The 27,920-nt window shown below is 56.6% G+C and overlaps 3 long non-coding RNA genes and 4 gene segments (V, D, J or C); 4 read left to right on the forward strand and 3 right to left on the reverse strand.

Moving 5' to 3' along the window:
• Window positions 1-2,426: 2,426 nt before the first annotated feature.
• LOC147649159 (uncharacterized) lies at window positions 2,427-4,656 on the reverse strand. Its single transcript, XR_015279575.1, has 2 exons — window positions 3,714-4,656; window positions 2,427-2,784 (listed from the first exon to the last, which is right to left on the reverse strand). It is a non-coding gene; the product is annotated as an uncharacterized LOC147649159 (long non-coding RNA).
• A 4,435-nt stretch (window positions 4,657-9,091) lies between these two features.
• LOC147649160 (uncharacterized) lies at window positions 9,092-15,085 on the reverse strand. Of its 2 annotated transcripts, XR_015279579.1 has the most exons (3): window positions 14,707-15,085; window positions 13,417-13,650; window positions 9,092-10,771 (listed from the first exon to the last, which is right to left on the reverse strand). It is a non-coding gene; the product is annotated as an uncharacterized LOC147649160 (long non-coding RNA). The 2 variants fall into 2 exon arrangements; XR_015279578.1 differs by lacking the exon at window positions 14,707-15,085 and having other exon boundaries at window positions 13,417-13,710.
• Window positions 9,771-11,249, forward strand: LOC111945886 (T cell receptor alpha variable 1-1-like). The segment is given in 2 exon segments: window positions 9,771-9,845; window positions 10,696-11,249. Coding segments are annotated over 2 exon segments (423 nt in total).
• On the forward strand, window positions 12,478-14,116 carry LOC111943516 (T cell receptor alpha variable 1-2-like). The segment is given in 2 exon segments: window positions 12,478-12,720; window positions 13,575-14,116. Coding segments are annotated over 2 exon segments (420 nt in total).
• A 2,392-nt stretch (window positions 15,086-17,477) lies between the features above and the next one.
• LOC147649161 (T cell receptor alpha variable 1-2-like) lies at window positions 17,478-19,428 on the forward strand. The segment is given in 2 exon segments: window positions 17,478-17,552; window positions 18,391-19,428. Coding segments are annotated over 2 exon segments (420 nt in total).
• A 959-nt stretch (window positions 19,429-20,387) lies between these two features.
• Window positions 20,388-21,711, forward strand: LOC147649162 (T cell receptor alpha variable 1-2-like). The segment is given in 2 exon segments: window positions 20,388-20,462; window positions 21,309-21,711. Coding segments are annotated over 2 exon segments (420 nt in total).
• Window positions 21,712-24,037: 2,326 nt separating this feature from the next.
• Window positions 24,038-27,246, reverse strand: LOC147649163 (uncharacterized). The gene is made up of 3 exons (XR_015279580.1): window positions 26,278-27,246; window positions 24,547-25,306; window positions 24,038-24,434 (listed from the first exon to the last, which is right to left on the reverse strand). It is a non-coding gene; the product is annotated as an uncharacterized LOC147649163 (long non-coding RNA).
• Window positions 27,247-27,920: the final 674 nt, after the last annotated feature.

The following is a 27,920-nucleotide window of genomic DNA, read 5'->3' on the forward strand; positions in this document are numbered from 1 at the left end:
TCCCTTTCAACGTCTCTTCCCTCCTTCTTTGTCTCTCTGTCATCTCTCAAGCCCCCCTTTCCAAAGCCTTCGAGCTCCCATGGCTCTTGGCATGAGCCTGCTTGCACCTGTGCCTGCTTTTCAATGCACCCTTCTCCATCACCGGCCTGAGCAAGTTATTCTTGCCCCGATTGCAGCCCTCTTCCCTTCATTGTAACAATTCCTCTCTCCGTCTACCCTTCATCCACCCACCCACAAATCCTCACCGTGCTTTGCAAGCATTATCCCGCGCTTCTCCTTCCAGTCAGAGACCTCTCTCTCCTCTGCCTCTGATTGTTTCATATATCGAGTCACAGCTTTGACCTCCTGCATGTCTCCATTATTCCACACATCCACACATGCCCCTGTGCAGCAGAAGTTCTTGTTCTGAATTCAGCCCAGAATTCACATGTTCACACGAACCCTCCTGTCCCTTTACCTCCTTGCTCTAACTACCTCGTTTCACAGGAAAATTGGATTTCTCCATGGCTCCATTTCAGACTGCCACCCAAACCAGCTTCACTCTCTATGCCTGATAAGGTCCATTCCTCGTCTGTTTTTTGTCAGTCTGGCTCCATCTCACTGCCCCTGCCCCTGACTGTCTCTGTGGGAAAATAGACAACGAAGCTGAGCCATCATAGCCCATATTTGGACTTTCTTCTTCTTTTCTTGGCAGTGGCTGTGAGCAGAGCCCAGGTTCAGCAGGAGCCGTCGCTGGAGACCACCGAGGACAACAGCGTCAACATCACCTGCTCACATCCGGAAATATCGACCAGCGATTCCGTCTATTGGTACCGTCAGCTCCCGGGCCGAGGACCCGAACTCCTCGCGAGCGCTTACAAAGAGTTCAGAGAGCTGCCGGCCATTGCGGGTCGTCTGTGGGTGTCGGCAGATCGGCGCTCGAGCGCGCTGTGGCTCGGTTGGCCCCGGCGCGGGGACGCGGCCGTGTATTACTGCGCGCTGGGCGCACGGGCAGAGGGGCCGGGGCTGCGGCCGGGCACGAACCGCCGCGGGCGGGGCCGGGCGGGGCCGGGGGCGCAGCGCCGGCCGCGGCCAGCAGGGGGCGCTGCCCCGAGCCCGCCGGGCCCCGCGCGGCTCCGCAGCTCCTTCGTGTGCCCCGAGCCCGCCCGCAGCGACCCCGCACAGCCCCGCTCGGGCCCGGACACACGCCTGCCGCCTGCCCCCTGCGCTTACACACTCGCCCGGACACACGCCTGCCGCCTACCCCCTGCGCTTACACACTCGCCCGGACACACGCCTGCCGCCTGCCCCCTGCGCTTACACACTCGCCCGGACACACGCCTGCCGCCTGCCCCCTGCGCTTACACACTCGCCCGGACACACGCCTGCCGCCTGCCCCTGCGCTTACACACTCGCCTGGACACACGCCTGCCGCCTGCCCCCTGCGCTTACACACTCGCCCGGACACACGCCTGCCGCCTGCCCCCTGCGCTTACACACTCGCCCGGACACACGCCTGCCGCCTGTCCCCTGCGCTTACACACTCGCCCGGACACGCGCCTGCCGCCTGCCCCCTGCGCTTTCACACTCGCCACACGAGGCCCGGACTCCCCTCTCGCCCTCTGAAGCCTCTCCCGGCCGCCAAACTGCTGCGGGCTGCCCCTCTGCCATCGCCTCTCGCCCTCCGCCCACACCTCCTCCTGCTGCTGCTGCTGCTGCTCTCAGCCTGCTCGGCAAAGCAAGGAGCTGCTCCTTGACAGCATCGCTGCTGGCACCTCACAAAGCAGCTGCACTCTAAGGCACACAGAGCCTCCTTCATCGAGTGCTGTCTCCTCGGCTGGCCATGGCATGAGAGGGATTTGCAGCCGGGCTTTCGGAGGTGACAAAGGAATCTCCATCATCTCGGTCCCGCCAGAAACCTCTCTCTTCCATCCTGCAAGGTGCACAACAAGCAGCACATTCTCACACGGATGCCTAAGGCAGATGTCCTTTCAATTCCACCCGAGGCTGCAATTCACTGCTCTACACTTTCTTCTTATCCTCACCTGTCCACAAACACCCCTGGATGTGCATTCAGCATCTCCCTTAAACAGTACAACATCTGGGACGGAAAATAATAAATCGGTTGGAGTGGCAGAGCACGTCTGAACATCTGTGGGCTCCATCACAGCCACCTTCCAGCTGAACCTGATTGCTCCCTTTCCCTTCACCTTAGTAACCTCTCAGCTCTCCTGAAAAGGAGATGCCAGCATTTAGCAATGCTGCAACAGCTGGAGGGAGACACTTGGAAAAGTGAGTTCCACATGAGGTTTTCCTCCACAAAGTTGCTCTAGAGACCCCATTTCTCTTTTGGGGACAGGAGCCTTTTAGCATCTTCAGGAACTCATTGCACTGAGCCAGTTCAGCAGAGGCCACAGTCAGGGCACGTGAAAGCTACAAGTGCCTGGTTCTCTAAGGCTCACATCACATCCATTTTCTTATCCAAGGGGAGAACAGGGACAAGGGAAAGTGATAAACAAAGAACACAATGCCATCAGTATGACAGTAGGGGATAAGGGACAGAAGGAGGGATCTCAGAATTGATGGCCCTTTAGGAAGCTGTGCCTGTGAATTGCCTCAGGCTGAGCTTTGTCACTTTCAAGGGCTTAGAAATGATGAGAGAGGAGATGGAATCCTCAGCAATGGAGACACTGGCACTGATGTGTCTCTGGCATCAGCAAGGATGGCGGCAGGTTTCTCTTCTCAGCACAAATGCTGGCAGGAATCCTCATCTCCCTGTACGTGTCTGATCGTCTTCTCTCTGCTCTGAAGGTCAAGGAAAAAGCTTTGAATGAGCCCGAAGGATGGAAAACATTCACATGGAAAATCTGTGACACGCTCAGGACTCTCCACTACTTTAGAAACCTCCTTCTAAACCATGGGGAGGTGCAACAGCTGCATGAGAATGTTCCTGTTACAACCAATATCGTTACCATTGATATTACCAATTCTATTGGCAATAACAATCTGCATCATTATTCTTATCATTCTAGAAGCTTTTTGTGATAAACCCGTTGTCGAGAAAACCAAAAAGACCAGGAAGGAATCATTCCATTCGACATGGAAAAGGGGCTTGGAGTAAGGGACCTGGAAGAAAGGCATTCATCCCCGGCAGATGCATAAGGACAGGGTAGAAGAGACGGAGACGGAGACGGAGACTGAGACGGAGACGGAGACGGAGACGGAGACGGAAACGGAGACGGAGACGGAGACGGAGACAGAGACAGAGACAGAGACAGAGGAGTCTCCTGTTCCCAGAGGAAATAGCAAGGACCCCAGACAGGGGAGAAAGCTGAGTGGGGAAGAAAGCCCTGCCCTCCCCAGTGCCCGGCCCTGGCTGTGCAGCAGAGCTCGCCATTCCAGCTGGGGAGGTGAGGATTCCCCTGCGAGCTGAGCAGGAACAGCCCCTTGCCGTGAGTCAGGCCCCAGAGGCACGGAATGCTCCCAGTGCCAATGGCTCAGGGAGCCACGGCGGCTGCTGCTGGAGCAGCGAGAAACCCAGAAGGAGCATTGCAGGCACTGCAAGGACAGCTCACGGCTCTGCCTGCTCCCGCCGCTGCTGCTTCCTCTGCTCCCCCAGAGAGGCGTTTCCAGCAGCTCGGCTATCTCGGGGCTGCGCCGTGCTCTCTCACTCTTCCTCACTCAGCAAACACGCAGCTTGCTCTCGCCATGCACCTCGCCTCTCTCATCCTCACCCTCTTCCTGGGACAGCTCCTGGGTAAGTCCCGGCACTTCCCCAAGGCTTCTTCTTCTTCTTCCCCGCAGGAAACCCTCAACAGTCTTATCAGCACCATGGGGGGAAACAGGACTGAACAGAGGGAAAGGACTGAGAAATATCGGCTCCTCTTTGTGGTTCTGCAAGTGTTTCCTCAAGAAGATCTTCAATTAGAAAAGGAAAAGGGAAGATATGGAGGAGAAGCCGGAGATTTCTTTTCCGTCTTTTCTCTCTCCTCCTATCCATCTCCCTCTTCCTTTCTCTTCTGACCCTCCTGCAGTCACCTCAGGACATCTCAGCTGCTTCTGCAATCCCACTGTCCCCTCTTTCTAATGTGAATTCCCAGGTCCTGTCAAATCTGCCCCAGGCACTTTTCAACTCTCATTTCACTGACATTAACAGGGTGTCCAGTTCTGCCTCCAGGCTCACACAACTCTGCCACGGCTCCCAGCGCTCTTTGGGCTGGACACACAACCAGGGCTTCTTTCCAAGCTCACCATTGTGTCTATTCAGGGACTGAGGAGCCCTTGGAGGTGACAGGGATGACAAAGCAGAATGAATCCTTTTTCTGTACCTCAGTGGCTACTCAGACTTCTTGAGCACACAAAAGTCACTGTTCCCCGGTCCTACGAGAAGTAGGGAGCAGGGACACAGCCCAGCTCTTGTCACGATCCTCTTGTGTTGACAGCTCTGAAATCCTGCCCAAAATCACTCTTGCCTGTCTGTCTGCATAGCTCAGGACTTCCCTGCAGGGAAGACAGCTTTGTCCACCAGAGTTTTGCTCCCGCTTCATCTTTTCTTTCTGTATCATTTCCACGTGCAGCTGCTGACCTTCACTTTCTTGCAGGCACCACGGGGCAGATCACGGTCACCCAATATGATGGACAAGTCATGGTGAAGCAGGGACACCCCTTCCAGACCACCTGCAAATACCAGAGCAGTATTATTTATGCCTTGTCCTGGTACGAGCTGCGGCAAGGCCAAGCCCCACAGCTGCTCTCCTATCAAGCAGGCTCTGGCCCCAAGCACAGCGGCCGGATCACCACGCACCTGAACACCACGGGGAAATACAGTGTCCTGAAGGTGGAGGAAGTGCAGCTCTCTGACACTGCCTTGTACCTCTGTGCTGTGACAGACACCCCGGTGCAGGGAGCGTCCCCGGCTGTGCAACAACCCAGGGGAGGGAGGGAGGGGAGGGAGGGAGGGGAGGTGTCTGCGCAGGGCTGAGGCTGGGCAAGGGACGCTGCGCTCAGCCCAGGGCTCACCTGATGTTGCATCCCCACGGCTGTACAATGCTCTGATGATTTTGCACCACGTCCATCCTAGGGCTTTTTCGAGAAACCGTTTCTGATTATTTTGACTCATCTCTGCATTGTGCAGTATCAAAGTAAAGAAAAATATCCCCTGTGCTTGCCTGGGACCTTGTCCTTGCACACTCCAGCCCTGCTTCTCTTGGTCCCACACGGCCTCAGCAGAGCCCAGGGCTGGGTGTGTGTTCCTGTCTTGGGCGCTCCTGCAGCAGCCCCGTTTGCAGGGACACGCGTGAAGCACAGATTTATTTGGGTGTGGCTCCAGTGTGGTGAGCAGCGAGCTGTGTCTGTCCGGGTGTGTGTCCCTCATCGGGAGGGAATTTCCTGACTGGGCCAGGGACCCTGAGGGAGCTCGGCTCTGGCCCTGCTCAGCACAGAGCAGCAGCGTCGCAGGCTCAGAAGGAGCCCGAGTGCAGCTGAGCGGGGCCGGCAGCTGCCCGCTACACATGTGTGCAGGGCAGAGGCGCTGAAATGCAGCCCCTGCGTGCTGAGCCCTCCCTTTGCTGGCCCTCCAAAGCTCCCGCTCGGCTCATGCCGATCTCGGGCCCAACAAGGACGCTTTCAGTGCAGCTCGGCCGCTCGGCTGAACTCAGCACAAACAGCACGGCCGGGGCCCCAGCACGGCTCGCAGCCCCCGTGGCCTCGGCCCCAGGCGGGACACAGCCGCTCGCAGCAGCGCTGCACAGGGCAAAAGGAGGAGCTGTGCCTTGTGCGCACGGACAGAGGCTCGGCAATGCTGCCGCCCGTGTGCTGCCAGCGGCGGAGCGGATCTGCTTCCCGTGCGCTGGCGCTGGGCTGTGCCATGGGACACAGCCGCCTCTTGGGCCCGGCCGTGCCCCAATTGCTGCGGCGCTCCCGGGGCCGGGGCTCGGAGAGGCGGGGGCTGAGCCCGGCCGGGGCGGAGCTGGCGGCGGCCGACAGGAGGCGGCACGGCCGGAGCACAGAGCCGGGGCTCAGGGGCCAGCGACGCTCGGCCGGCGGAGCGGCGGCATGCGGCGGGGTCGGGGCGCGGCGCTGGCCGCGCTGCTGCTCGGTGCGCGGGGCTGGCGGCGGAGAATGAGGGCCGGGGCTGGCTCTGGGATGCTGCACTGGGATCCCGGCTCCTCTATCCCTTTCAACGTCTCTTCCCTCCTTCTTTGTCTCTCTGTCATCTCTCAAGCCCCCCTTTCCAAAGCCTTCGAGCTCCCATGGCTCTTGGCATGAGCCTGCTTGCACCTGTGCCTGCTTTTCAATGCACCCTTCTCCATCACCGGCCTGAGCAAGTTATTCTTGCCCCGATTGCAGCCCTCTTCCCTTCATTGTAACAATTCCTCTCTCCGTCTACCCTTCATCCACCCACCCACAAATCCTCACCGTGCTTTGCAAGCATTATCCCGCGCTTCTCCTTCCAGTCAGAGACCTCTCTCTCCTCTGCCTCTGATTGTTTCATATATCGAGTCACAGCTTTGACCTCCTGCATGTCTCCATTATTCCACACATCCACACATGCCCCTGTGCAGCAGAAGTTCTTGTTCTGAATTCAGCCCAGAATTCACATGTTCACACGAACCCTCCTGTCCCTTTACCTCCTTGCTCTAACTACCTCGTTTCACAGGAAATTTGGATTTCTCCATGGCTCCATTTCAGACTGCCACCCAAACCAGCTTCAGTCTCTATGCCTGATAAGGTCCATTCCTCGTCTGTTTTTTGTCAGTCTGGCTCCATCTCACTGCCCCTGCCCCTGACTGTCTCTGTGGGAAAATAGACAACGAAGCTGAGCCATCATAGCCCATATTTGGACTTTCTTCTTCTTTTCTTGGCAGTGGCTGTGAGCAGAGCCCAGGTTCAGCAGGAGCCGTCGCTGGAGACCACCGAGGACAACAGCGTCAACATCACCTGCTCACATCCGGAAATATCGACCAGCGATTCCGTCTATTGGTACCGTCAGCTCCCGGGCCGAGAACCCGAACTCCTCGCGAGCTCTTACAAAGAGTTCAGAGAGCTGCCGGCCATTGCGGGTCGTCTGTGGGTGTCGGCAGATCGGCGCTCGAGCGCGCTGTGGCTCGGTTGGCCCCGGCGCGGGGACGCGGCCGTGTATTACTGCGCGCTGGGCGCACGGGCAGAGGGGCCGGGGCTGCGGCCGGGCACGAACCGCCGCGGGCGGGGCCGGGCGGGGCCGGGGGCGCAGCGCCGGCCGCGGCCAGCAGGGGGCGCTGCCCCGAGCCCGCCGGGCCCCGCGCGGCTCCGCAGCTCCTTCGTGTGCCCCGAGCCCGCCGGCAGCGACCCCGCACAGCCCCGCTCGGGCCCGGACACACGCCTGCCGCCTGTCCCCTGCGCTTACACACTCGCCCGGACACACGCCTGCCGCCTGCCCCCTGCGCTTACACACTCGCCCGGACACACGCCTGCCGCCTGCCCCCTGCGCTTACACACTCGCCCGGACACACGCCTGCCACCTGTCCCCTGCGCTTACACACTCGCCCGGACACACGCCTGCCGCCTGCCCCCTGCGCTTACACACTCGCCCGGACACACGCCTGCCGCCTGCCCCCTGCGCTTACACACTCGCCTAGACAAACGCCTGCCGCCTGTCCCCTGCGCTTACACACTCGCCACACTCTCCTGCCGCCTGCCCCCTGCGCTTACACACTCGCCCGGACACACGCCTGCCGCCTGCCCCCTGCGCTTACACACTCGCCACACGAGGCCCGGACTCCCCTCTCGCCCTCTGCAGCCTCTCCCGGCCGCCAAACTGCTGCGGGCTGCCCCTCTGCCATCGCCTCTCGCCCTCCGCCCACACCTCCTCCTGCTGCTGCTGCTGCTGCTCTCAGCCTGCTCGGCAAAGCAAGGAGCTGCTCCTTGACAGCATCGCTGCTGGCACCTCACAAAGCAGCTGCACTCTAAGGCACACAGAGCCTCCTTCATCGAGTGCTGTCTCCTCGGCTGGCCATGGCATGAGAGGGATTTGCAGCCGGGCTTTCGGAGGTGACAAAGGAATCTCCATCATCTCGGTCCCGCCAGAAACCTCTCTCTTCCATCCTGCAAGGTGCACAACAAGCAGCACATTCTCACACGGATGCCTAAGGCAGATGTCCTTTCAATTCCACCCGAGGCTGCAATTCACTGCTCTACACTTTCTTCTTATCCTCACCTGTCCACAAACACCCCTGGATGTGCATTCAGCATCTCCCTTAAACAGTACAACATCTGGGACGGAAAATAATAAATCGGTTGGAGTGGCAGAGCACGTCTGAACATCTGTGGGCTCCATCACAGCCACCTTCCAGCTGAACCTGATTGCTCCCTTTCCCTTCACCTTAGTAACCTCTCAGCTCTCCTGAAAAGGAGATGCCAGCATTTAGCAATGCTGCAACAGCTGGAGGGAGACACTTGGAAAAGTGAGTTCCACATGAGGGTTTCCTCCATAGAATTGCTCTAGAGACCCCATTTCTCTTTGGGGGACAGGAGCCTTTTAGCATCTTCAGGAACTCATTGCACTGAGCCAGTTCAGCAGAGGCCACAGTCAGGGCACGTGAAAGCGAGAATTGCCTGGTTCTCTAAGGCTCACATCAAATCCATTTTCTTATCCAAGGGGAGAACAGGGACAAGGGAAAGTGATAAACAAAGAACACAATGCCATCAGTATGACAGTAGGGGATAAGGGACAGAAGGAGGGATCTCAGAATTGATGGCCCTTTAGGAAGCTGTGCCTGTGAATTGCCTCAGGCTGAGCTTTGTCACTTTCAAGGGCTTAGAAATGATGAGAGAGGAGATGGAATCCTCAGCAATGGAGACACTGGCACTGATGTGTCTCTGGCATCAGCAAGGATGGCGGCAGGTTTCTCTTCTCAGCACAAATGCTGGCAGGAATCCTCATCTCCCTGTACGTGTCTGATCGTCTTCTCTCTGCTCTGAAGGTCAAGGAAAAAGCTTTGAATGAGCCCGAAGGAGGGAAAACATTCACATGGAAAATCTGTGACACCCTCAGGACCTCCCTCTTCTCTAGAAAACTCCTTCTAAACCATGGGGAGGTGCAACAGCTGCATGAGAATGTTCCTGTTACAACCAATATCGTTACCATTGATATTACCAATTCTATTGGCAATAACAATCTGCATCATTATTCTTATCATTCTAGAAGCTTTTTGTGATAAACCCGTTGTCGAGAAAACCAAAAAGACCAGGAAGGAATCATTGCATTCGACATGGAAAAGGGGCTTGGAGTAAGGGACCTGGAAGAAAGGCATTCATCCCCGGCAGATGCATAAGGACAGAGGAGAAGAGACGGAGACAGACACAGACACAGAGACAGAGACAGAGACAGAGACAGAGAGACAGAGACAGAGGAGTCTCCTGTTCCCAGAGGAAATAGCAAGGACCCCAGACAGGGGAGAAAGCTGAGTGGGGAAGAAAGCCCTGCCCTCCCCAGTGCCCGGCCCTGGCTGTGCAGCAGAGCTCGCCATTCCAGCTGGGGAGGTGAGGATTCCCCTGCGAGCTGAGCAGGAACAGCCCCTTGCCGTGAGTCAGGCCCCAGAGGCACGGAATGCTCCCAGTGCCAATGGCTCAGGGAGCCACGGCGGCTGCTGCTGGACCAGCGAGAAACCCAGAAGGAGCATTGCAGGCACTGCAAGGACAGCTCACGGCTCTGCCTGCTCCCGCCGCTGCTGCTTCCTCTGCTCCCCCAGAGAGGCGTTTCCAGCAGCTCGGCTATCTCGGGGCTGCGCCGTGCTCCCTCACTCTTCCTCACTCAGCAAACACGCAGCTTGCTCTCGCCATGCACCTCGCCTCTCTCATCCTCACCCTCTTCCTGGGACAGCTCCTGGGTAAGTCCTGGCACTTCCCCAAGGCTTCTTCTTCTTCTTCTTCTTCTTCCCCGCAGGAAACCCTCAACAGCCTTAACAGCACCATGTGGGGAAACAGGACTGAATAGAGGGAAAGGACTGAGAAATATCGGCTCCTCTTTGTGGTTTTGCAAGTGTTTCCTCAAGAAGCTCCCCAGTTTTAAAAGGAAAACAGAGAGGGAAGAGAAACCTCAGATGCCTTTTCTCTCTTTTCTCTCCCCTTCTATCCATCTCCCTCTGCCATTTTCTTCTGGCCCTCCTGCAGCCACCTCAGAACATCTCAGCTGCTTCTGCACTTGCATATTGCTCCTGTTTTAATGTGAATTCACAGACCCGGTCAAACCTGCCCCAAGCACTTTTCAACTCTCATTTCACTGACATTAACAGGGTGTCCCGTTCTGCCTCCAGGCTCACACAGCTCTGCCACAGCTTCCAGTGCTCTCTGGGCTGGACACACAACCAGGGTTCCTTCTTTATTATCTCACCATTGTGTCTACTCAGGGACAGAGGAGCCCTTGGAGGTGACAGGGATGACAAAGCAGGATGAATCCTTTTTCTGTACATCAATGCCTACTCAGATTACTTGAGCACACAGAAGTCACGGTTTCCTGGTTCTAGGAGGAGGAGAAGTAGGGAGTAGGGACACAGATCAGCTTTGTCAGGATCCTCTTGTGTTGACAGCTCTGAAATCCTGCCCAAAATCACTCTCGCCTGCATAGCTCAGGACTTCCCTGCAGGGAAGATACCTTTGTTCTCCAATGTTTTGCTCCCGCTTCATCTTTTCTTTCTGTATCATTTCCACGTGGAGCTGCTGACCTTCACTTTCTTGCAGGCACCACGGGGCAGATCACGGTCACCCAGGACGATGGACAAGTCCTCGTGAAGCAGGGACACCCCTTCCAGACCACCTGCAAATACCGGACCGGTGGCGGTTATGATACCATGCTCTGGTACGAGCTGCGGCAAGGCCAAGCCCCACAGCTGCTCTCCTATCAAGCAGGCTCTGGCCCCAAGCACAGCGGCCGGATCACCACGCACCTGAACACCACGGGGAAATACAGTGTCCTGAAGGTGGAGGAAGTGCAGCTCTCTGACACTGCCTTGTACCTCTGTGCTGTGACAGACACCCCGGTGCAGGGAGCGTCCCCGGCTGTGCAACAACCCAGGGGAGGGACGGAGGGAGGGGAGGTGTCTGTACAGGGCTGAGGCTGGGAAAAGGACGCTGGGCTTAGCCCAAGGCTCACCTGATGTTGCATCCCCACGGCTGTACAATGCTCTGATGATTTTGCACCACATCCATCCTAGCGAATTATCGAAAAAGTGTTTTTCATTATTTTGACTCATCACTACATTGTGCAGAATCGAAGTAAAGAGGAGTTTCCCCTGTGCTTGCCTGGGACCTTGTCCTTGCACACTCCAGCCCTGCTTCTCTTGGTCCCACACGGCCTCAGCAGAGCCCAGGGCTGGGTGTGTGTTCCTGCCTTGGGTGCTCCTGCAGCAGCCCACGGTCAGGGCAAGTGATAGGTAAAAGTGCCTGGTTCTCTAAGGCTCACATCACATCCATTTTCCTTTCAAGGGAAGAAAAAGGAAAGAGATAAAGAAAGTACAGATTGACACCTATGTGTCAGTAGGTGATAAGGGAGAGAAGGAGGGAGCTCAGAGCTCAACAGCCTCTAATTGATGGCCCTTTAGGAAACAGTAGCTGTGCCTGTGAATTGCCTCAGGCTGAGCTTTGTCACTGACAAGGGCTTAGAGATGATGAGAGAGGAGATGGAATCCTCAGCAATGGAGACACTGGCACTGATGTGTCTCTGGCATCAGCAGGAATGGTGGCAGGTTTCTCTTCTCAGCACTAATGCTGGCAGGAATCCTCATCTGCCTCTATGTGCCTTATCGTGTTCTCTCTGCTCTGAAGTGCAAGAAGGAAAAAGCTTTGAAGGAGCCCGTAGGATGGAAAACATTCACATGGAAAATCTGTGACACGCTCAGGACTCTCCACTACTTTAGAAACCTCCTTCTAAACCATGGGGAGGTGCAACAGCTGCATGAGAATGTTCCTGTTACAACCAATATCGTTACCATTGATATTACCAATTCTATTGGCAATAACAATCTGCATCATTATTCATATCATTCTAGAAGCTTTTTGCGATAAACCAGAATTCGAAAAAACCAAAAAGACCAGGAAGGAATCATTCCATTCGACATGGAAAAGGGGCTTGGAGTAAGGGACCTGAGAGAGAGGCATTCATCCCCGGCAGATGCACAAGGACAGGGGAGAAGAGACGGAGACGCAGACGGAGATGGAGACGGAGACGGAGACAGAGACAGAGACAGAGACAGAGACAGAGACAGAGACAGAGACAGAGACAGAGACAGAGGAGTCTCCTGTTCCCAGAGGAAATAGCAAGGACCCCAGACAGGGGAGAATGGTGAGTGGGGAAGAAGGCCCTGCTCTCCCCAGTGCCCGGCCCTGGCTGTGCAGCAGAGCTCGCCATTCCAGCTGGGGAGGTGAGGATTCCCCTGCGAGCTGAGCAGGAACAGCCCCTTGCCGTGAGTCAGGCCCCAGAGGCACGGAATGCTCCCAGTGCCAATGGCTCAGGGAACCACGGCGGCTGCTGCTGGTCCAGCGAGAAACCCAGAAGGAGCATTGCAGGCACTGCAAGGACAGCTCACGGCTCTGCCTGCTCCCGCCGCTGCTGCTTCCTCTGCTCCCCAGAGAGGCGTTTCCAGCAGCTCGGCTATCTCGGGGCTGCGCCGTGCTCTCTCACTCTTCCTCACTCAGCAAACACGCAGCTTGCTCTCGCCATGCACCTCGCCTCTCTCATCCTCACCCTCTTCCTGGGACAGCTCCTGGGTAAGTCCCGGCACTTCCCCAAGGCTTCTTCTTCTTCTTCCCCGCAGGAAACCCTCAACAGCCTTATCAGCACCATGTGGGGAAACAGGACTGAATAGAGGGAAAGGACTGAGAAATATCGGCTCCTCTTTGTGGTTTTGCAAGTGTTTCCTCAAGAAGATCATCGATTTGAAAAGGAAAAGGGAAGATATGGAAGAGAAGCCGGAGATTTCTTTTCCGCCTTTTCTCTCTCCTCCTATCCATTTCCCTCTTCCTTTCTCTTCTGACCCTCCTGCAGTCACCTCAGGACATCTCAGCTGCTTCTGCAATCCCACTGTCCCCTCTTTCTAATGTGAATTCCCAGGTCCTGTCAAATCTGCCTCAGGCACTTTTCAACTCTCATTTCACTGACATTAACAGGGTGTCACGTTCTGCCTCCAGGCTCACACAGCTCTGCCACGGCTTCCAGTGCTCTTTGGGCTGGACAAACAACCAGAGGTCCTTCTTTCCAAGCTCACCATTCTGTCTATTCAGGGATTGAGGAGCCCTCAGAGGTGACAGGGATGGGGAAGCAGGATGATCCTTTCTGCTGTGCCTCCATGGGCTCCTCAGGCAGCTGGAGGGGTGCTGCCTCCAGCACACAAATTTCAGGCATGAGTGGTGCTTCCCTGGTCCTGGGAGCAGGAGGAGCCGGAGCAGAAACACAGCCCAGCTCACCTTTAGCTGATGCAGAGCAAAGAGCTCCAAACTCCTGCCCAAAATCTCTCAGGACTTCCGTACAGGGCAGGGAGCTATCTGCAACAGGATTTCCATAGACTTCGTTTTGCTTCCCATAGTCCTTCCCTGTGCAGCCGCTGACCTTCACTTTCTTGCAGGCACCACGGGGCAGATCACGGTCACCCAGGACGATGGACAAGTCATGGTGAAGCAGGGACACCCCTTCCAGACCACCTGCAAATACCAGAGCAGTGTTTCTGCTGCCTTGTTCTGGTACGAGCTGCGGCAAGGCCAAGCCCCACAGCTGCTCTCCTATCAAGCAGGCTCTGGCCCCAAGCACAGCGGCCGGATCACCACGCACCTGAACACCACGGGGAAATACAGTGTCCTGAAGGTGGAGGAAGTGCAGCTCTCTGACACTGCCTTGTACCTCTGTGCTGTGACAGACACCCCGGTGCAGGGAGCGTCCCCGGCTGTGCAACAACCCAGGGGAGGGACGGAGGGAGGGGAGGTGTCTGTGCAGGGCTGAGGCTGGGCAAGGGACGCTGCGCTCAGCCCAGGGCTCACCTGATGTTGCATCCCCATGGCTGTAAAATGCTCTGATGATTTTGCACCACGTGCATTGTAATATATTTTCGGGAAAGTATTTCTGATTATTTTGACTGATCTCTGTATTGTGCAGTCTCAAAGTAAAGAAAAATATCCCGCCATAACCGAATTGCTATGGCGGTCCTGGGGCCGGGGCTCGGAGAGGCGGGGGCTGAGCCCGGCCGGGGCGGAGCTGGCGGCGGCCGACAGGAGGCGGCACGGCCGGAGCACAGAGCCGGGGCTCAGGGGCCAGCGAGGCTCGGCCGGCGGAGCGGCGGCATGCGGCGGGGTCGGGGCGCGCCGCTGGCCGCGCTGCTGCTCGGTGCGCGGGGCTGGCGGACAAGGGGCGGCCGGCTCAGGGGGAAACCTAAAACCCGCTCCAGGCCAAGATTCATTTCTCACATTCCTGTTCCTTTTCCTTTATTATTTACCCTTTGTTCCCACCTCTGCTTTCCCACTTTCTTCCCTTCATGAAGTCATTGCTTCCCACTTTGCCTATTTTACTCTATGTCTCCATCCATCCATCCATCCATCCATCCATCCATCCACCCATCCATCCATCCATCTCCCTCAGGCGGTGTATTTTTTTAATTTCTCCCTGATTTTTCCTCTAAAAGTTCTAAAAATCTAAATAGATTCTTGTCCTCGAACACTCTCAGTGAAATAATCGCCCCATCCTTATACAGAAGATCTTCCACTTACCTCTGATCTGTCTTCCTCCGTCGTATCCCCCTGCCTGATATTTTCTACTAAAAAAAGGGATTGTTCTTATCTCCCAAACAGCGGCTGTGGCCAGAGCCCAGGTTCAGCAGGAGCCGTCGCTGGAGACCACCGAGCACAGCGGCATCAACATCACCTGCTCACATCCCGAAATCTCGACCAACGAATGGATCTCCTGGTACCGTCACCTCCCGGGCCGAGGACCCGAACCCGTCGCACTCACTTTGAAAGAGTCCAAGGATGTGCCGGCCATTGCGGGTCGTCTGTGGGTGTCGGCAGATCGGCGCTCGAGCGCGCTGTGGCTCGGTTGGCCCCGGCGCGGGGACGCGGCCGTGTATTACTGCGCGCTGGGCGCACGGGCAGAGGGGCCGGGGCTGCGGCCGGGCACGAACCGCCGCGGGCGGGGCCGGGCGGGGCCGGGGGCGCAGCGCCGGCCGCGGCCAGCAGGGGGCGCTGCCCCGAGCCCGCCGGGCCCCGCGCGGCTCCGCAGCTCCTCCGTGTGCCCCGAGCCCGCCCGCAGCGACCCCGCACAGCCCCGCTCGGGCCCGGACACACGCCTGCCGCCTGTCCCCTGCGCTTACACACTCGCCCGGACACACGCCTGCCGCCTGCCCCCTGCGCTTACACACTCGCCCGGACACACGCCTGCCGCCTGCCCCCTGCGCTTACACACTCGCCCGGACACACGCCTGCCGCCTGTCCCCTGCGCTTACACATGCGCCACACAAGGTCCGGACTGCCCTCTCGCCCTCTGCAGCCTCTCCCGGCCGCCAAACTGCTGCGGGCTGCCCCTCTGCCATCGCCTCTCGCCCTCCGCCCACACCTCCTCCTGCTGCTGCTGCTGCTGCTCTCAGCCTGCTCGGCAAAGCAAGGAGCTGCTCCTTGACAGCATCGCTGCTGGCACCTCACAAAGCAGCTGCACTCTCAGGCACACAGAGCCTCCTTCATCGAGTGCTGTCTCCTCGGCAGGACATGGCATGAGAGGGATTTGCAGCCGGGCTTTCGGAGGTGACAAAGGAATCTCCATCATCTCGGTCCCGCCAGAAACCTCTCTCTTCCATCCTGCAAGGTGCACAACAAGCAGCACATTCTCACACGGATGCCTAAGGCAGATGTCCTTTCAATTCCACCCGAGGCTGCAATTCACTGCTCTACACTTTCTTCTTATCCTCACCTGTCCACAAACACCCCTGGATGTGCATTCAGCATCTCCCTTAAACAGTACAACATCTGGGAGGGAAAATAATAAATCGGTTGGAGTGGCAGAGCACGTCTGAACATCTGTGGGCTCCATCACAGCCACCTTCCAGCTGAACCTGATTGCTCCCTTTCCCTTCACCTTAGTAACCTCTCAGCTCTCCTGAAAAGGAGATGCCAGCATTTAGCAATGCTGCAACAGCTGGAGGGAGACACTTGGAAAAGTGAGTTCCACATGAGGTTTTCCTCCATAGAATTGCTCTAGAGACCGCATTTCTCTTTGGGGGACAGGAGCCTTTCAGCATCTTCAGGAACTCATTGCACTGAGCCAGTTCAGCAGAGACCACAGTCAGGGCACGTGAAAGCTACAAGTGCCTGGTTCTCTAAGGATCACATCACATTCATTTTCTTATCCAAGGGGAGAACAGGGACAAGGGAAAGTGATAAACAAAGAACACAATGCCATCAGTACGACAGTAGGTGATAAGGGACAGAAGGAGGCAGCTCAGAATTGATGGCACTTTAGGCAGCTGTGCCTGTGAATTGCCTCAGGCTGAGCTTTGTCACTGACAAGGGCTTAGAGATGATGAGAGAGGAGATGGAATCCTCAGCAATGGAGACACTGGCACTGATGTGTCTCTGGCATCAGCAAGGATGGCGGCAGGTTTCTCTTCTCAGCACAAATGCTGGCAGGAATCCCCATCTCCCTGTACGTGTCTGATCGTCTTCTCTCTGCTCAAGAAGGAAAAAGCTCAGAAGGAGCCGTAGGAGGGAAAACATTCACATGGAAAATCTATGACTACCTCAAGACCCCCCTCTTCTCTAGAAACCTCCTTCTAAACCATGGGGAGGTGCAACAGCTGCATGAGAATGTTCCTGTTACAACCAATATCGTTACCATTGATATTACCAATTCTATTGGCAATAACAATCTGCATCATTATTCTTATCATTCTGGAAGCTTTTTGCGATAAACCCGAATTCGAGAAAACCAAAAAGACCAGGAAGGAATCATTCCATTCGACATGGAAAAGGGGCTTGGAGAAAGGGACCTGGGAGAAAGGCATTCATCCCCGGCAGATGCACAAGGACAGGGGAGAAGAGACGGAGACGGAGACAGAGACAGAGACAGAGACAGAGACAGAGAGACAGAGGAGTCTCCTGTTCCCAGAGGAAATAGCAAGGACCCCAGACAGGGGAGAAAGCTGAGTGGGGAAGAAGGCCCTGCCCTCCCCAGTGCCCGGCCCTGGCTGTGCAGCAGAGCTCGCCATTCCAGCTGGGGAGGTGAGGATTCCCCTGCGAGCTGAGCAGGAACAGCCCCTTGCCGTGAGTCAGGCCCCAGAGGCACGGAATGCTCCCAGTGCCAATGGCTCAGGGAGCCACGGCGGCTGCTGCTGGAGCAGCGAGAAACCCAGAAGGAGCATTGCAGGCACTGCAAGGACAGCTCACGGCTCTGCCTGCTCCCGCCGCTGCTGCTTCCTCTGCTCCCCCAGAGAGGCGTTTCCAGCAGCTCGGCTATCTCGGGGCTGCGCCGTGCTCCCTCACTCTTCCTCACTCAGCAAACACGCAGCTTGCTCTCGCCATGCACCTCGCCTCTCTCATCCTCACCCTCTTCCTGGGACAGCTCCTGGGTAAGTCCCGGCACTTCCCCAAGGCTTCTTCTTCTTCTTCCCCGCAGGAAACCCTCAACAGCCTTATCAGCACCATGTGGGGAAACAGGACTGAATAGAGGGAAAGGACTGAGAAATATCGGCTCCTCTTTGTGGTTTTGCAAGTGTTTCCTCAAGAAGATCTTCAATTTGAAAAGGAAAAGGGAAGAGAGGGAAGAGAAACCTGAGACCCCTTTTCTGTCTTTTTCCTCCTATCCATCTCCCTCTTCCTGGCTCTTCTGACCCTCCTGCAGTCACCTCAGAACATCTCAGCTGCTTCTGCAATCCCACTGTCCCTTTTTTCCAATATGAAATCCCAGGAACTGTCAAACCTGCCCCAGGCACTTTTCAACTCTCATTTCACTGACATTAACAGGGTGTCCCCTTCTGCCTCCAGGCTCACACAGCTCTGCCACGGCTCCCAGTGCTCTTTGGGCTGGACACACAACCAGGGCTTCTTTCCAAGCTCACCATTGTGTCTATTCAGGGATTGAGGAGCCCTCGGAAGTGACAGGGATGACAAAGCAGGATGAAACCTTTTTCTGTACCTCAGTGGCTACTCAGACTTCTTGAGCACACAAAAGTCACTGTTCCCCGGTCCTACGAGAAGGAGAAGTAGGGACACAGCTCAGCTCTTGTCAGGATCCTCTTGTGTTGACAGCTCTGAAATCCTGCCCAAAATCACTCTTGCCTGTCTCTCTGCATAGCTCAGGACTTCCCTGCAGGGAAGACAGCTTTGTCCACCAGAGTTTTGCTCTCGCTTCATCTTTTCTTTCTGTATCATTTCCACGTTGAGCTGCTGACCTTCACTTTCTTGCAGGCACCACGGGGCAGATCACGGTCACCCAGGACGATGGACAAGTCATGGTGAAACAGGGACAGCCCTTCCAGACAACCTGCAAATACCAGACCAGTTATTTTAATGCTTTGTCCTGGTACGAGCTGCGGCAAGGCCAAGCCCCACAGCTGCTCTCCTATCAAGCAGGCTCTGGCCCCAAGCACAGCGGCCGGATCACCACGCACCTGAACACCACGGGGAAATACAGTGTCCTGAAGGTGGAGGAAGTGCAGCTCTCTGACACTGCCTTGTACCTCTGTGCTGTGACAGACACCCCGGTGCAGGGAGCGTCCCCGGCTGCGCAACAACCCAGGGGAGGGACGGAGGGAGGGGAGGTGTCTGTGCAGGGCTGAGGCTGGGCAAGGGACGCTGCGCTCAACCCAGGGCTCACCTGATGTTGCATCCCCACGGCTGTACAATGCTCTGATGCTTTTGCACCACATCCATCCTAGCGAATTATCGAAAAAGTGTTTCTCATTATTTTGACTCATCACTACATTGTGCAGAATCGTAGTAAAGAGGAGTTTCCCCTGTGCTTGCCTGGGACCTTGTCCTTGCACACTCCAGCCCTGCTTCTCTTGGTCCCACACGGCCTCAGCAGAGCCCAGGGCTGGGTGTGTGATCCTGCCTTGGGCGCTCCTGCAGCAGCCCACGGTCAGGGCAAGTGAAAGGTAAAAGTGCCTGGTTCTCTAAGGCTCACATCACATCCATTTTCCTTTCAAGGGAAGAAAAAGGAAAGAGATAAAGAAAGTACAGATTGACACCTATGTGTCAGTAGGTGATAAGGGAGAGAAGGAGGGAGCTCAGAGCTCAACAGCCTCTAATTGATGGCCCTTTAGGAAACAGTAGCTGTGCCTGTGAATTGCCTCAGGCTGAGCTTTGTCACTGACAAGGGCTTAGAGATGATGAGAGAGGAGATGGAATCCTCAGCAATGGAGACACTGGCACTGATGTATCTCTGGCATCAGCAGGAATGGTGGCAGGTTTCTCTTCTCAGCACTAATGCTGGCAGGAATCCCCATCTGCCTCTATGTGCCTTATCGTGTTCTCTCTGCTCTGAAGTGCAAGAAGGAAAAAGCTTTGAAGGAGCCCGTAGGATGGATAACATTCACATGGAAAATCTGTGACACGCTCAGGACTCTCCACTACTTTAGAAACCTCCTTCTAAACCATGGGGAGGTGCAACAGCTGCATGAGAATGTTCCTGTTACAACCAATATCGTTACCATTGATATTACCAATTCTATTGGCAATAACAATCTGCATCATTATTCATATCATTCTAGAAGCTTTTTGCGATAAACCAGAATTCGAAAAAACCAAAAAGACCAGGAAGGAATCATTCCATTCGACATGGAAAAGGGGCTTGGAGAAAGGGACCTGAGAGAGAGGCATTCATCCCCGGCAGATGCACAAGGACAGGGTAGAAGAGACGGAGACAGAGACGGAGACGGAGATGGAGACGGAGACGGAGACGGAGACGGAGACGGAGACGGAGACAGAGACAGAGACAGAGACAGAGACAGAGACAGAGACAGAGACAGAGACAGAGACAGAGACAGAGACAGAGACAGAGGAGTCTCCTGTTCCCAGAGGAAATAGCAAGGTCCCCAGACAGGGGAGAAAGATGAGTGGGGAAAGAAGGCCCTGCCCTCCCCAGTGCCCGGCCCTGGCTGTGCAGCAGAGCTGGCCATTCCAGCTGGGGAGGTGAGGATTCCCCTGCGAGCTGAGCAGGAACAGCCCCTTGCCGTGAGTCAGGCCCCAGAGGCACGGAATGCTCCCAGTGCCAATGGCTCAGGGAGCCACGGCGGCTGCTGCTGGACCAGCGAGAAACCCAGAAGGAGCATTGCAGGCACTGCAAGGACAGCTCACGGCTCTGCCTGCTCCCGCCGCTGCTGCTTCCTCTGCTCCCCCAGAGAGGCGTTTCCAGCAGCTCGGCTATCTCGGGGCTGCGCCGTGCTCCCTCACTCTTCCTCACTCAGCAAACACGCAGCTTGCTCTCGCCATGCACCTCGCCTCTCTCATCCTCACCCTCTTCCTGGGACAGCTCCTGGGTAAGTCCTGGCACTTCCCCAAGGCTTCTTCTTCTTCTTCTTCCCCGCAGGAAACCCTCAACAGCCTTATCAGCACCATGTGGGGAAACAGGACTGAATAGAGGGAAAGGACTGAGAAATATCGGCTCCTCTTTGTGGTTTTGCAAGTGTTTCCTCAAGAAGATCTTCAATTAGAAAAGGAAAAGGGAAGATATGGAGGAGAAGCCGGAGATTTCTTTTCCGTCTTTTCTCTCTCCTCCTATCCATCTCCCTCTTCCTTTCTCTTCTGACCCTCCTGCAGTCACCTCAGGACATCTCAGCTGCTTCTGCAATCCCACTGTCCCCTCTTTATAATGTGAATTCCCTGGTCCTGTCAAATCTACCCCAGGCACTTTTCAACTCTCATTTCACTGACATTAACAGGGTGTCCCGTTCTGCCTCCAGGCTCACACAGCTCTGCCACGGCTCCCAGTGCTCTTCGGGCTGGACACACAACCAGGGCTTCTTTCCAAGCTCACCATTGTGTCTATTCAGGGACTGAGGAGCCCTCAGAAGTGACATGGATGACAAAGCAGGATGAAACCTTTTTCTGTACCTCAGTGGCTACTCAGAATTCTTGAGCACACAAAAGTCACTGTTCCCCGGTCCTACGAGAAGGAGAAGTAGGGACACAGCCCAGCTCTTGTCAGGATCCTCTTGTGTTGACAGCTCTGAAATCCTGCCCAAAATCACTCTTGCCTGTCTCTCTGCATAGCTCAGGACTTCCCTGTAGGGAAGATACCTTTGTCCACCAGAGTTTTGCTCTCGCTTCATCTTTTCTTTCTGTATCATTTCCACGTGGAGCTGCTGACCTTCACTTTCTTGCAGGCACCACGGGGCAGATCACGGTCACCCAGGACGATGGACAAGTCATGGTGAAGCAGGGACACCCCTTCCAGACCACCTGCAAATACCAGAGCAGTTATTTTAATGCTTTGTCCTGGTACGAGCTGCGGCAAGGCCAAGCCCCACAGCTGCTCTCCTATCAAGCAGGCTCTGGCCCCAAGCACAGCGGCCGGATCACCACGCACCTGAACACCACGGGGAAATACAGTGTCCTGAAGGTGGAGGAAGTGCAGCTCTCTGACACTGCCTTGTACCTCTGTGCTGTGACAGACACCCCGGTGCAGGGAGCGTCCCCGGCTGCGCAACAACCCAGGGGAGGGAGGGAGGGAGGGGAGGTGTCTGTGCAGGGCTGAGGCTGGGCAAGGGACGCTGCGCTCAGCCCAGGGCTCACCTGATGTTGCATCCCCACGGCTGTACAATGCTCTGATGCTTTTGCACCACGTCCAACCTAACAATAATTTGAGAAAGTACCTTTGATTATTTTGACTCATCACTGCATTGTGCAGCCTCAAAGTAAAGAAAAATATCCCCCCTGCTTCCCTGGGGACGTCCAGTCCCTGCACACTCCAGCCCTGCTTCTCTTGGTCCCACACGGCCTCAGCAGAGCCCAGGGCTGGGTGTGTGTTCCTGCCTTGGGCGCTCCTGCAGCAGCCCCGTTTGCAGGGACACGCGTGAAGCACAGATTTATTTGGGTGTGGCTCCAGTGTGGTGAGCAGCGAGCTGTGTCTGTCCGGGTGTGTGTCCCTCATCGGGAGGGAATTTCCTGACTGGGCCAGGGACCCTGAGCTCGGCTCTGGCCCTGCTCAGCACAGAGCAGCAGCGTCGCAGGCTCAGAAGGAGCCCGAGTGCAGCTGAGCGGGGCCGGCAGCTGCCCGCTACACATGTGTGCAGGGCAGAGGCGCTGAAATGCAGCCCCTGCGTGCTGAGCCCTCCCTTTGCTGCCCCTCCAAAGCTCCCGCTCGGCTCATGCCGATCTCGGGCCCAACAAGGACGCTTTCAGTGCAGCTCGGCCGCTCGGCTGAACTCAGCACAAACAGCACGGCCGGGGCCCCAGCACGGCTCGCAGCCCCCGTGGCCTCGGCCCCAGGCGGGACACAGCCGCTCGCAGCAGCGCTGCACAGGGCAAAAGGAGGAGCTGTGCCTTGTGCGCACGGACAGAGGCTCGGCAATGCTGCCGCCCGTGTGCTGCCAGCGGCGGAGCGGATCTGCTTCCCGTGCGCTGGCGCTGGGCTGTGCCATGGGACACAGCCGCCTCTTGGGCCCGGCCGTGCCCCAATTGCTGCGGCGCTCCCGGGGCCGGGGCTCGGAGAGGCGGGGGCTGAGCCCGGCCGGGGCGGAGCTGGCGGCGGCCGACAGGAGGCGGCACGGCCGGAGCACAGAGCCGGGGCTCAGGGGCCAGCGACGCTCGGCCGGCGGAGCGGCGGCATGCGGCGGGGTCGGGGCGCGGCGCTGGCCGCGCTGCTGCTCGGTGCGCGGGGCTGGCAGCCGAGGGGCCGCGCCTGGGACTGGGGGAAACCTCAAACCCGCTTTAGCCCAAGATTCATCTCTCACATTCCTGTTCCTTTTCCCTTATTTTTACCCTTGGTTCCCTCCTCTGCCACCCGACTTTCTTGCCTTCGTAAAGGCATTGCTTCCCACTTGGTCTATTTTACTCTATGTCGGTATCCATCCATCCATCCATCCATCCATCCATCCACCCACCCACCCACCCACCCACCCATTTCCCTCAGGCAGTGTATTTTTTATAATTTCCCTCTGATTTTTAATCAACACGTCCCGCATAAATTCTTGTCCCCAAACACTCACAGTGAAATAATCTCCCCATCCTTTATCAGAAAGTCTCCCAATTACCTCTGATCTCTCTTCCTCCTTCATATCGCCTTGCTTGATATTTTCTGCTAAACAAAACGGATTCTTCTTTTCTCCCAAACAGTGGCTGTGGCCAGAGCCCAGGTTCAGCAGGAGCCGTCGCTGGAGACCACCGAGCACAGCGGCATCAACATCACCTGCTCACATCCCAAAATCCAGACCAGCGATTGGATCTCCTGGTACCGTCAGCTCCCGGGCCGAGGACCCGAACTCGTCGCACTCACTTTGAAAGAGTCCAAGGATGTGCCGGCCATTGCGGGTCGTCTGTGGGTGTCGGCAGATCGGCGCTCGAGCGCGCTGTGGCTCGGTTGGCCCCGGCGCGGGGACGCGGCCGTGTATTACTGCGCGCTGGGCGCACGGGCAGAGGGGCCGGGGCTGCGGCCGGGCACGAACCGCCGCGGACGGGGCCGGGCGGGGCCGGGGGCGCAGCGCCGGCCGCGGCCAGCAGGGGGCGCTGCCCCGAGCCCGCCGGGCCCCGCGCGGCTCCGCAGCTCCTTCGTGTGCCCCGAGCCCGCCCGCAGCGACCCCGCACAGCCCCGCTCGGGCCCGGACACACGCCTGCCGCCTGTCCCCTGCGCTTACACACTCGCCCGGACACACGCCTGCCGTCTTTCCCCTGCGCTTACACACTCGCCCGGACACACGCCTGCCGCCTGCCCCCTGCGCTTACACACTCGCCCGGACACACGCCTGCCGCCTGTCCCCTGCGCTTACACACTCGCCCGGACACACGCCTGCCGCCTGCCCCCTGCGCTTACACACTCGCCCGGACACACGCCTGCCGCCTGCCCCCTGCGCTTACACACTCGCCTGGACACACGCCTGCCGTGTTTCCCCTGCGCTTACACACTCGCCACACTCTCCTGCCGCCTGCCCCCTGCGCTTACACACTCGCCACACGAGGCCCGGACTCCCTTCTCGCCCTCTGCAGCCTCTCCCGGCCGCCAAACTGCTGCGGGCTGCCCCTCTGCCATCGCCTCTCGCCCTCCGCCCACACCTCCTCCTGCTGCTGCTGCTGCTGCTGCTCTCAGCCTGCTCGGCAAAGCAAAGAGCTGCTCCTTGACAGCATCGCTGCTGGCACCTCACAAAGCAGCTGCACTCTCAGGCACACAGAGCCTCCTTCATCGAGTGCTGTCACCTCGGCAGGCCATGGCATGAGAGGGATTTGCAGCCGGGCTTTCGGAGGTGACAAAGGAATCTCCATCATCTCGGTCCCGCCAGAGAACTCTCTCTTCCATCCTGCAAGGTGCACAACAAGCAGCACATTCTCACACGGATGCCTAAGGCAGATGTCCTTTCAATTCCACCCGAGGCTGCAATTCACTGCTCTACACTTTCTTCTTATCCTCACCTGTCCACAAACACCCCTGGATGTGCATTCAGCATCTCCCTTAAACAGTACAACATCTGGGAGGGAAAATAATAAATCGGTTGGAGTGGCAGAGCACGTCTGAACATCTGTGGGCTCCATCACAGCCACCTTCCAGCTGAACCTGATTGCTCCCTTTCCCTTCACCTTAGTAACCTCTCAGCTCTCCTGAAAAGGAGATGCCAGCATTTAGCAATGCTGCAACAGCTGGAGGGAGACACTTGGAAAAGTGAGTTCCACATGAGGTTTTCCTCCACAAAGTTGCTCTAGAGACCGCATTTCTCTTTGGGGGACAGGAGCCTTTCAGCATCTTCAGGAACTCATTGCACTGAGCCAGTTCAGCAGAGACCACAGTCAGGGCACGTGAAAGCTACAAGTGCCTGGTTCTCTAAGGCTCACATCACATCCATTTTCTTATCCAAGGGGAGAACAGGGACAAGGGAAAGTGATAAACAAAGAACACAATGCCATCAGTATGACAGTAGGGGATAAGGGACAGAAGGAGGGAGCTCAGAATTGATGGCCCTTTAGGAAGCTGTGCCTGTGAATTGCCTCAGGCTGAGCTTTGTCACTTTCAAGGGCTTAGAGATGATGAGAGAGGAGATGGAATCCTCAGCAATGGAGACACTGGCACTGATGTGTCTCTGGCATCAGCAAGGATGGTGGCAGGTTTCTCTTCTCAGCACAAATGCTGGCAGGAATCCTCATCTCCCTGTACGTGTCTGATCGTCTTCTCTCTGCTCTGAAGGTCAAGGAAAAAGCTTTGAATGAGCCCAAAGGAGGGAAAACATTCACATGGAAAATCTGTGACCACCTCAAGACCCCCCTCTTCTCTAGAAACCTCCTTCTAAACCATGGGGAGGTGCAACAGCTGCATGAGAATGTTCCTGTTACAACCAATATCGTTACCATTGATATTACCAATTCTATTGGCAATAACAATCTGCATCATTATTCATATCATTCTAGAAGCTTTTTGTGATAAACCCGTTGTCGAGAAAACCAAAAAGACCAGGAAGGAATCATTCCATTCGACATGGAAAAGGGGCTTGGAGTAAGGGACCTGGGAGAGAGGCATTCATCCCCGGCAGATGCACAAGGACAGGGGAGAAGAGACGGAGACAGAGACAGAGACAGAGACAGAGACAGAGACAGAGACAGAGACAGAGACAGAGACAGAGACAGAGACAGAGACAGAGACAGAGACAGAGACAGAGACAGAGACAGAGACAGAGACAGAGACAGAGACAGAGACAGAGGAGTCTCCTGTTCCCAGAGGAAATAGCAAGGACCCCAGACAGGGGAGAAAGATGAATGGGGATGAAGGCCCTGCCCTCCCCAGTGCCCGGCCCTGGCTGTGCAGCAGAGCTCGCCATTCCAGCTGGGGAGGTGAGGATTCCCCTGCGAGCTGAGCAGGAACAGCCCCTTGCCGTGAGTCAGGCCCCAGAGGCACGGAATGCTCCCAGTGCCAATGGCTCAGGGAGCCACGGCGGCTGCTGCTGGACCCGCGAGAAACCCAGAAGGAGCATTGCAGGCACTGCAAGGACAGCTCACGGCTCTGCCTGCTCCCGCCGCTGCTGCTTCCTCTGCTCCCCCAGAGAGGCGTTTCCAGCAGCTCGGCTATCTCGGGGCTGCGCCGTGCTCTCTCACTCTTCCTCACTCAGCAAACACGCAGCTTGCTCTCGCCATGCACCTCGCCTCTCTCATCCTCACCCTCTTCCTGGGACAGCTCCTGGGTAAGTCCCGGCACTTCCCCAAGGCTTCTTCTTCTTCTTCCCCGCAGGAAACCCTCAACAGCCTTATCAGCACCATGTGGGGAAACAGGACTGAATAGAGGGAAAGGACTGAGAAATATCGGCTCCTCTTTGTGGTTTTGCAAGTGTTTCCTCAAGAAGATCTTCAATTTGAAAAGGAAAAGGGAAGAGAGGGAAGAGAAACCTGAGACCCCTTTTCTGTCTTTTTCCTGCTATCCATCTCCGTCTTCCTGGCTCTTCTGACCCTCCTGCAGTCACCTCAGAACGTCTCAGCTGCTTCTGCAATCCCACTGTCCCCTCTTTCTAATGTGAATTCCCACACCCTGTCAAATATGCCCCAGGCACTTTTCAACTCTCATTTCACTGACATTAACAGGGTGTCCCGTTCTGCCTCCAGGCTCACACAGCTCTGCCACGGCTCCCAGTGCTCTCTGGGTTGGACAAACAACCAGGGTTCCTTCTTTCCAAGCTTACCATTGTATCTATTCAGGGATTGAAGAGCCCTCAGTGGTGACAGGGATGGGGAAGCAGGATGAACCTTTCTGCTGTGCCTCCATGGGCTCCTCAGGCAACTGGAGGGGTGCTGCCTCCAGCACACAAAGTTCAGGCATGAGTGGTGCTTCCCTGGTCCTGGGAGCAGGAGGAGCCGGAGCAGAAACACAGCCCAGCTTTAATTTGGCTGATGCAGAGCAAAGAGCTCCAAACTCCTGCCCAAAATCTCTCAGGACTTCCGTACAGGGCAGGGAGCTATCTGCAACAGGATTTCCATAGACTTCGTTTTGCTTTTCATAGTCCTTCCCTGTGCAGCCGCTGACCTGCACTTTCTTGCAGGCACCACGGGGCAGATCACGGTCACCCAGGACGATGGACAAGTCATGGTGAAGCAGGGACACCCCTTCCAGACCACCTGCAAATACCAGATCACTGGTTTTACTTCCTTGTCCTGGTACGAGCTGCGGCAAGGCCAAGCCCCACAGCTGCTCTCCTATCAAGCAGGCTCTGGCCCCAAGCACAGCGGCCGGATCACCACGCACCTGAACACCACGGGGAAATACAGTGTCCTGAAGGTGGAGGAAGTGCAGCTCTCTGACACTGCCTTGTACCTCTGTGCTGTGACAGACACCCCGGTGCAGGGAGCGTCCCCGGCTGTGCAACAACCCAGGGGAGGGACGGAGGGAGGGGAGGTGTCTGTGCAGGGCTGAGGCTGGGCAAGGGACGCTGCGCTCAACCCAGGTCTCACCTGATGTTGCATCCCCACGGCTGTACAATGCTCTGATGCTTTTGCACCACGTCCAACCTAATAATAATTTGAGAAAGTACCTTTGATAATTTTGACTCACCGCTACATTGTGCAGCCTCAAAGTAAAGAAAAATATCCCCCCTGCTTCCCTGGGGATGTCCAGTCATTGCACACTCCAGCCCTGCTTCTCTTGGTCCCACACGGCCTCAGCAGAGCCCAGGGCTGGGTGTGTGTTCCTGCCTTGGGCGCTCCTGCAGCAGCCCCGTTTGCAGGGACACGCGTGAAGCACAGATTTATTTGGGTGTGGCTCCAGTGTGGTGAGCAGCGAGCTGTGTCTGTCCGGGTGTGTGTCCCTCATCGGG

This window comes from Cyanistes caeruleus, chromosome 27 (assembly GCF_971803275.1).
Source record: "Cyanistes caeruleus chromosome 27, bCyaCae1.hap1.1, whole genome shotgun sequence".
Taxonomy (NCBI): Eukaryota; Metazoa; Chordata; class Aves; order Passeriformes; family Paridae; genus Cyanistes; species Cyanistes caeruleus.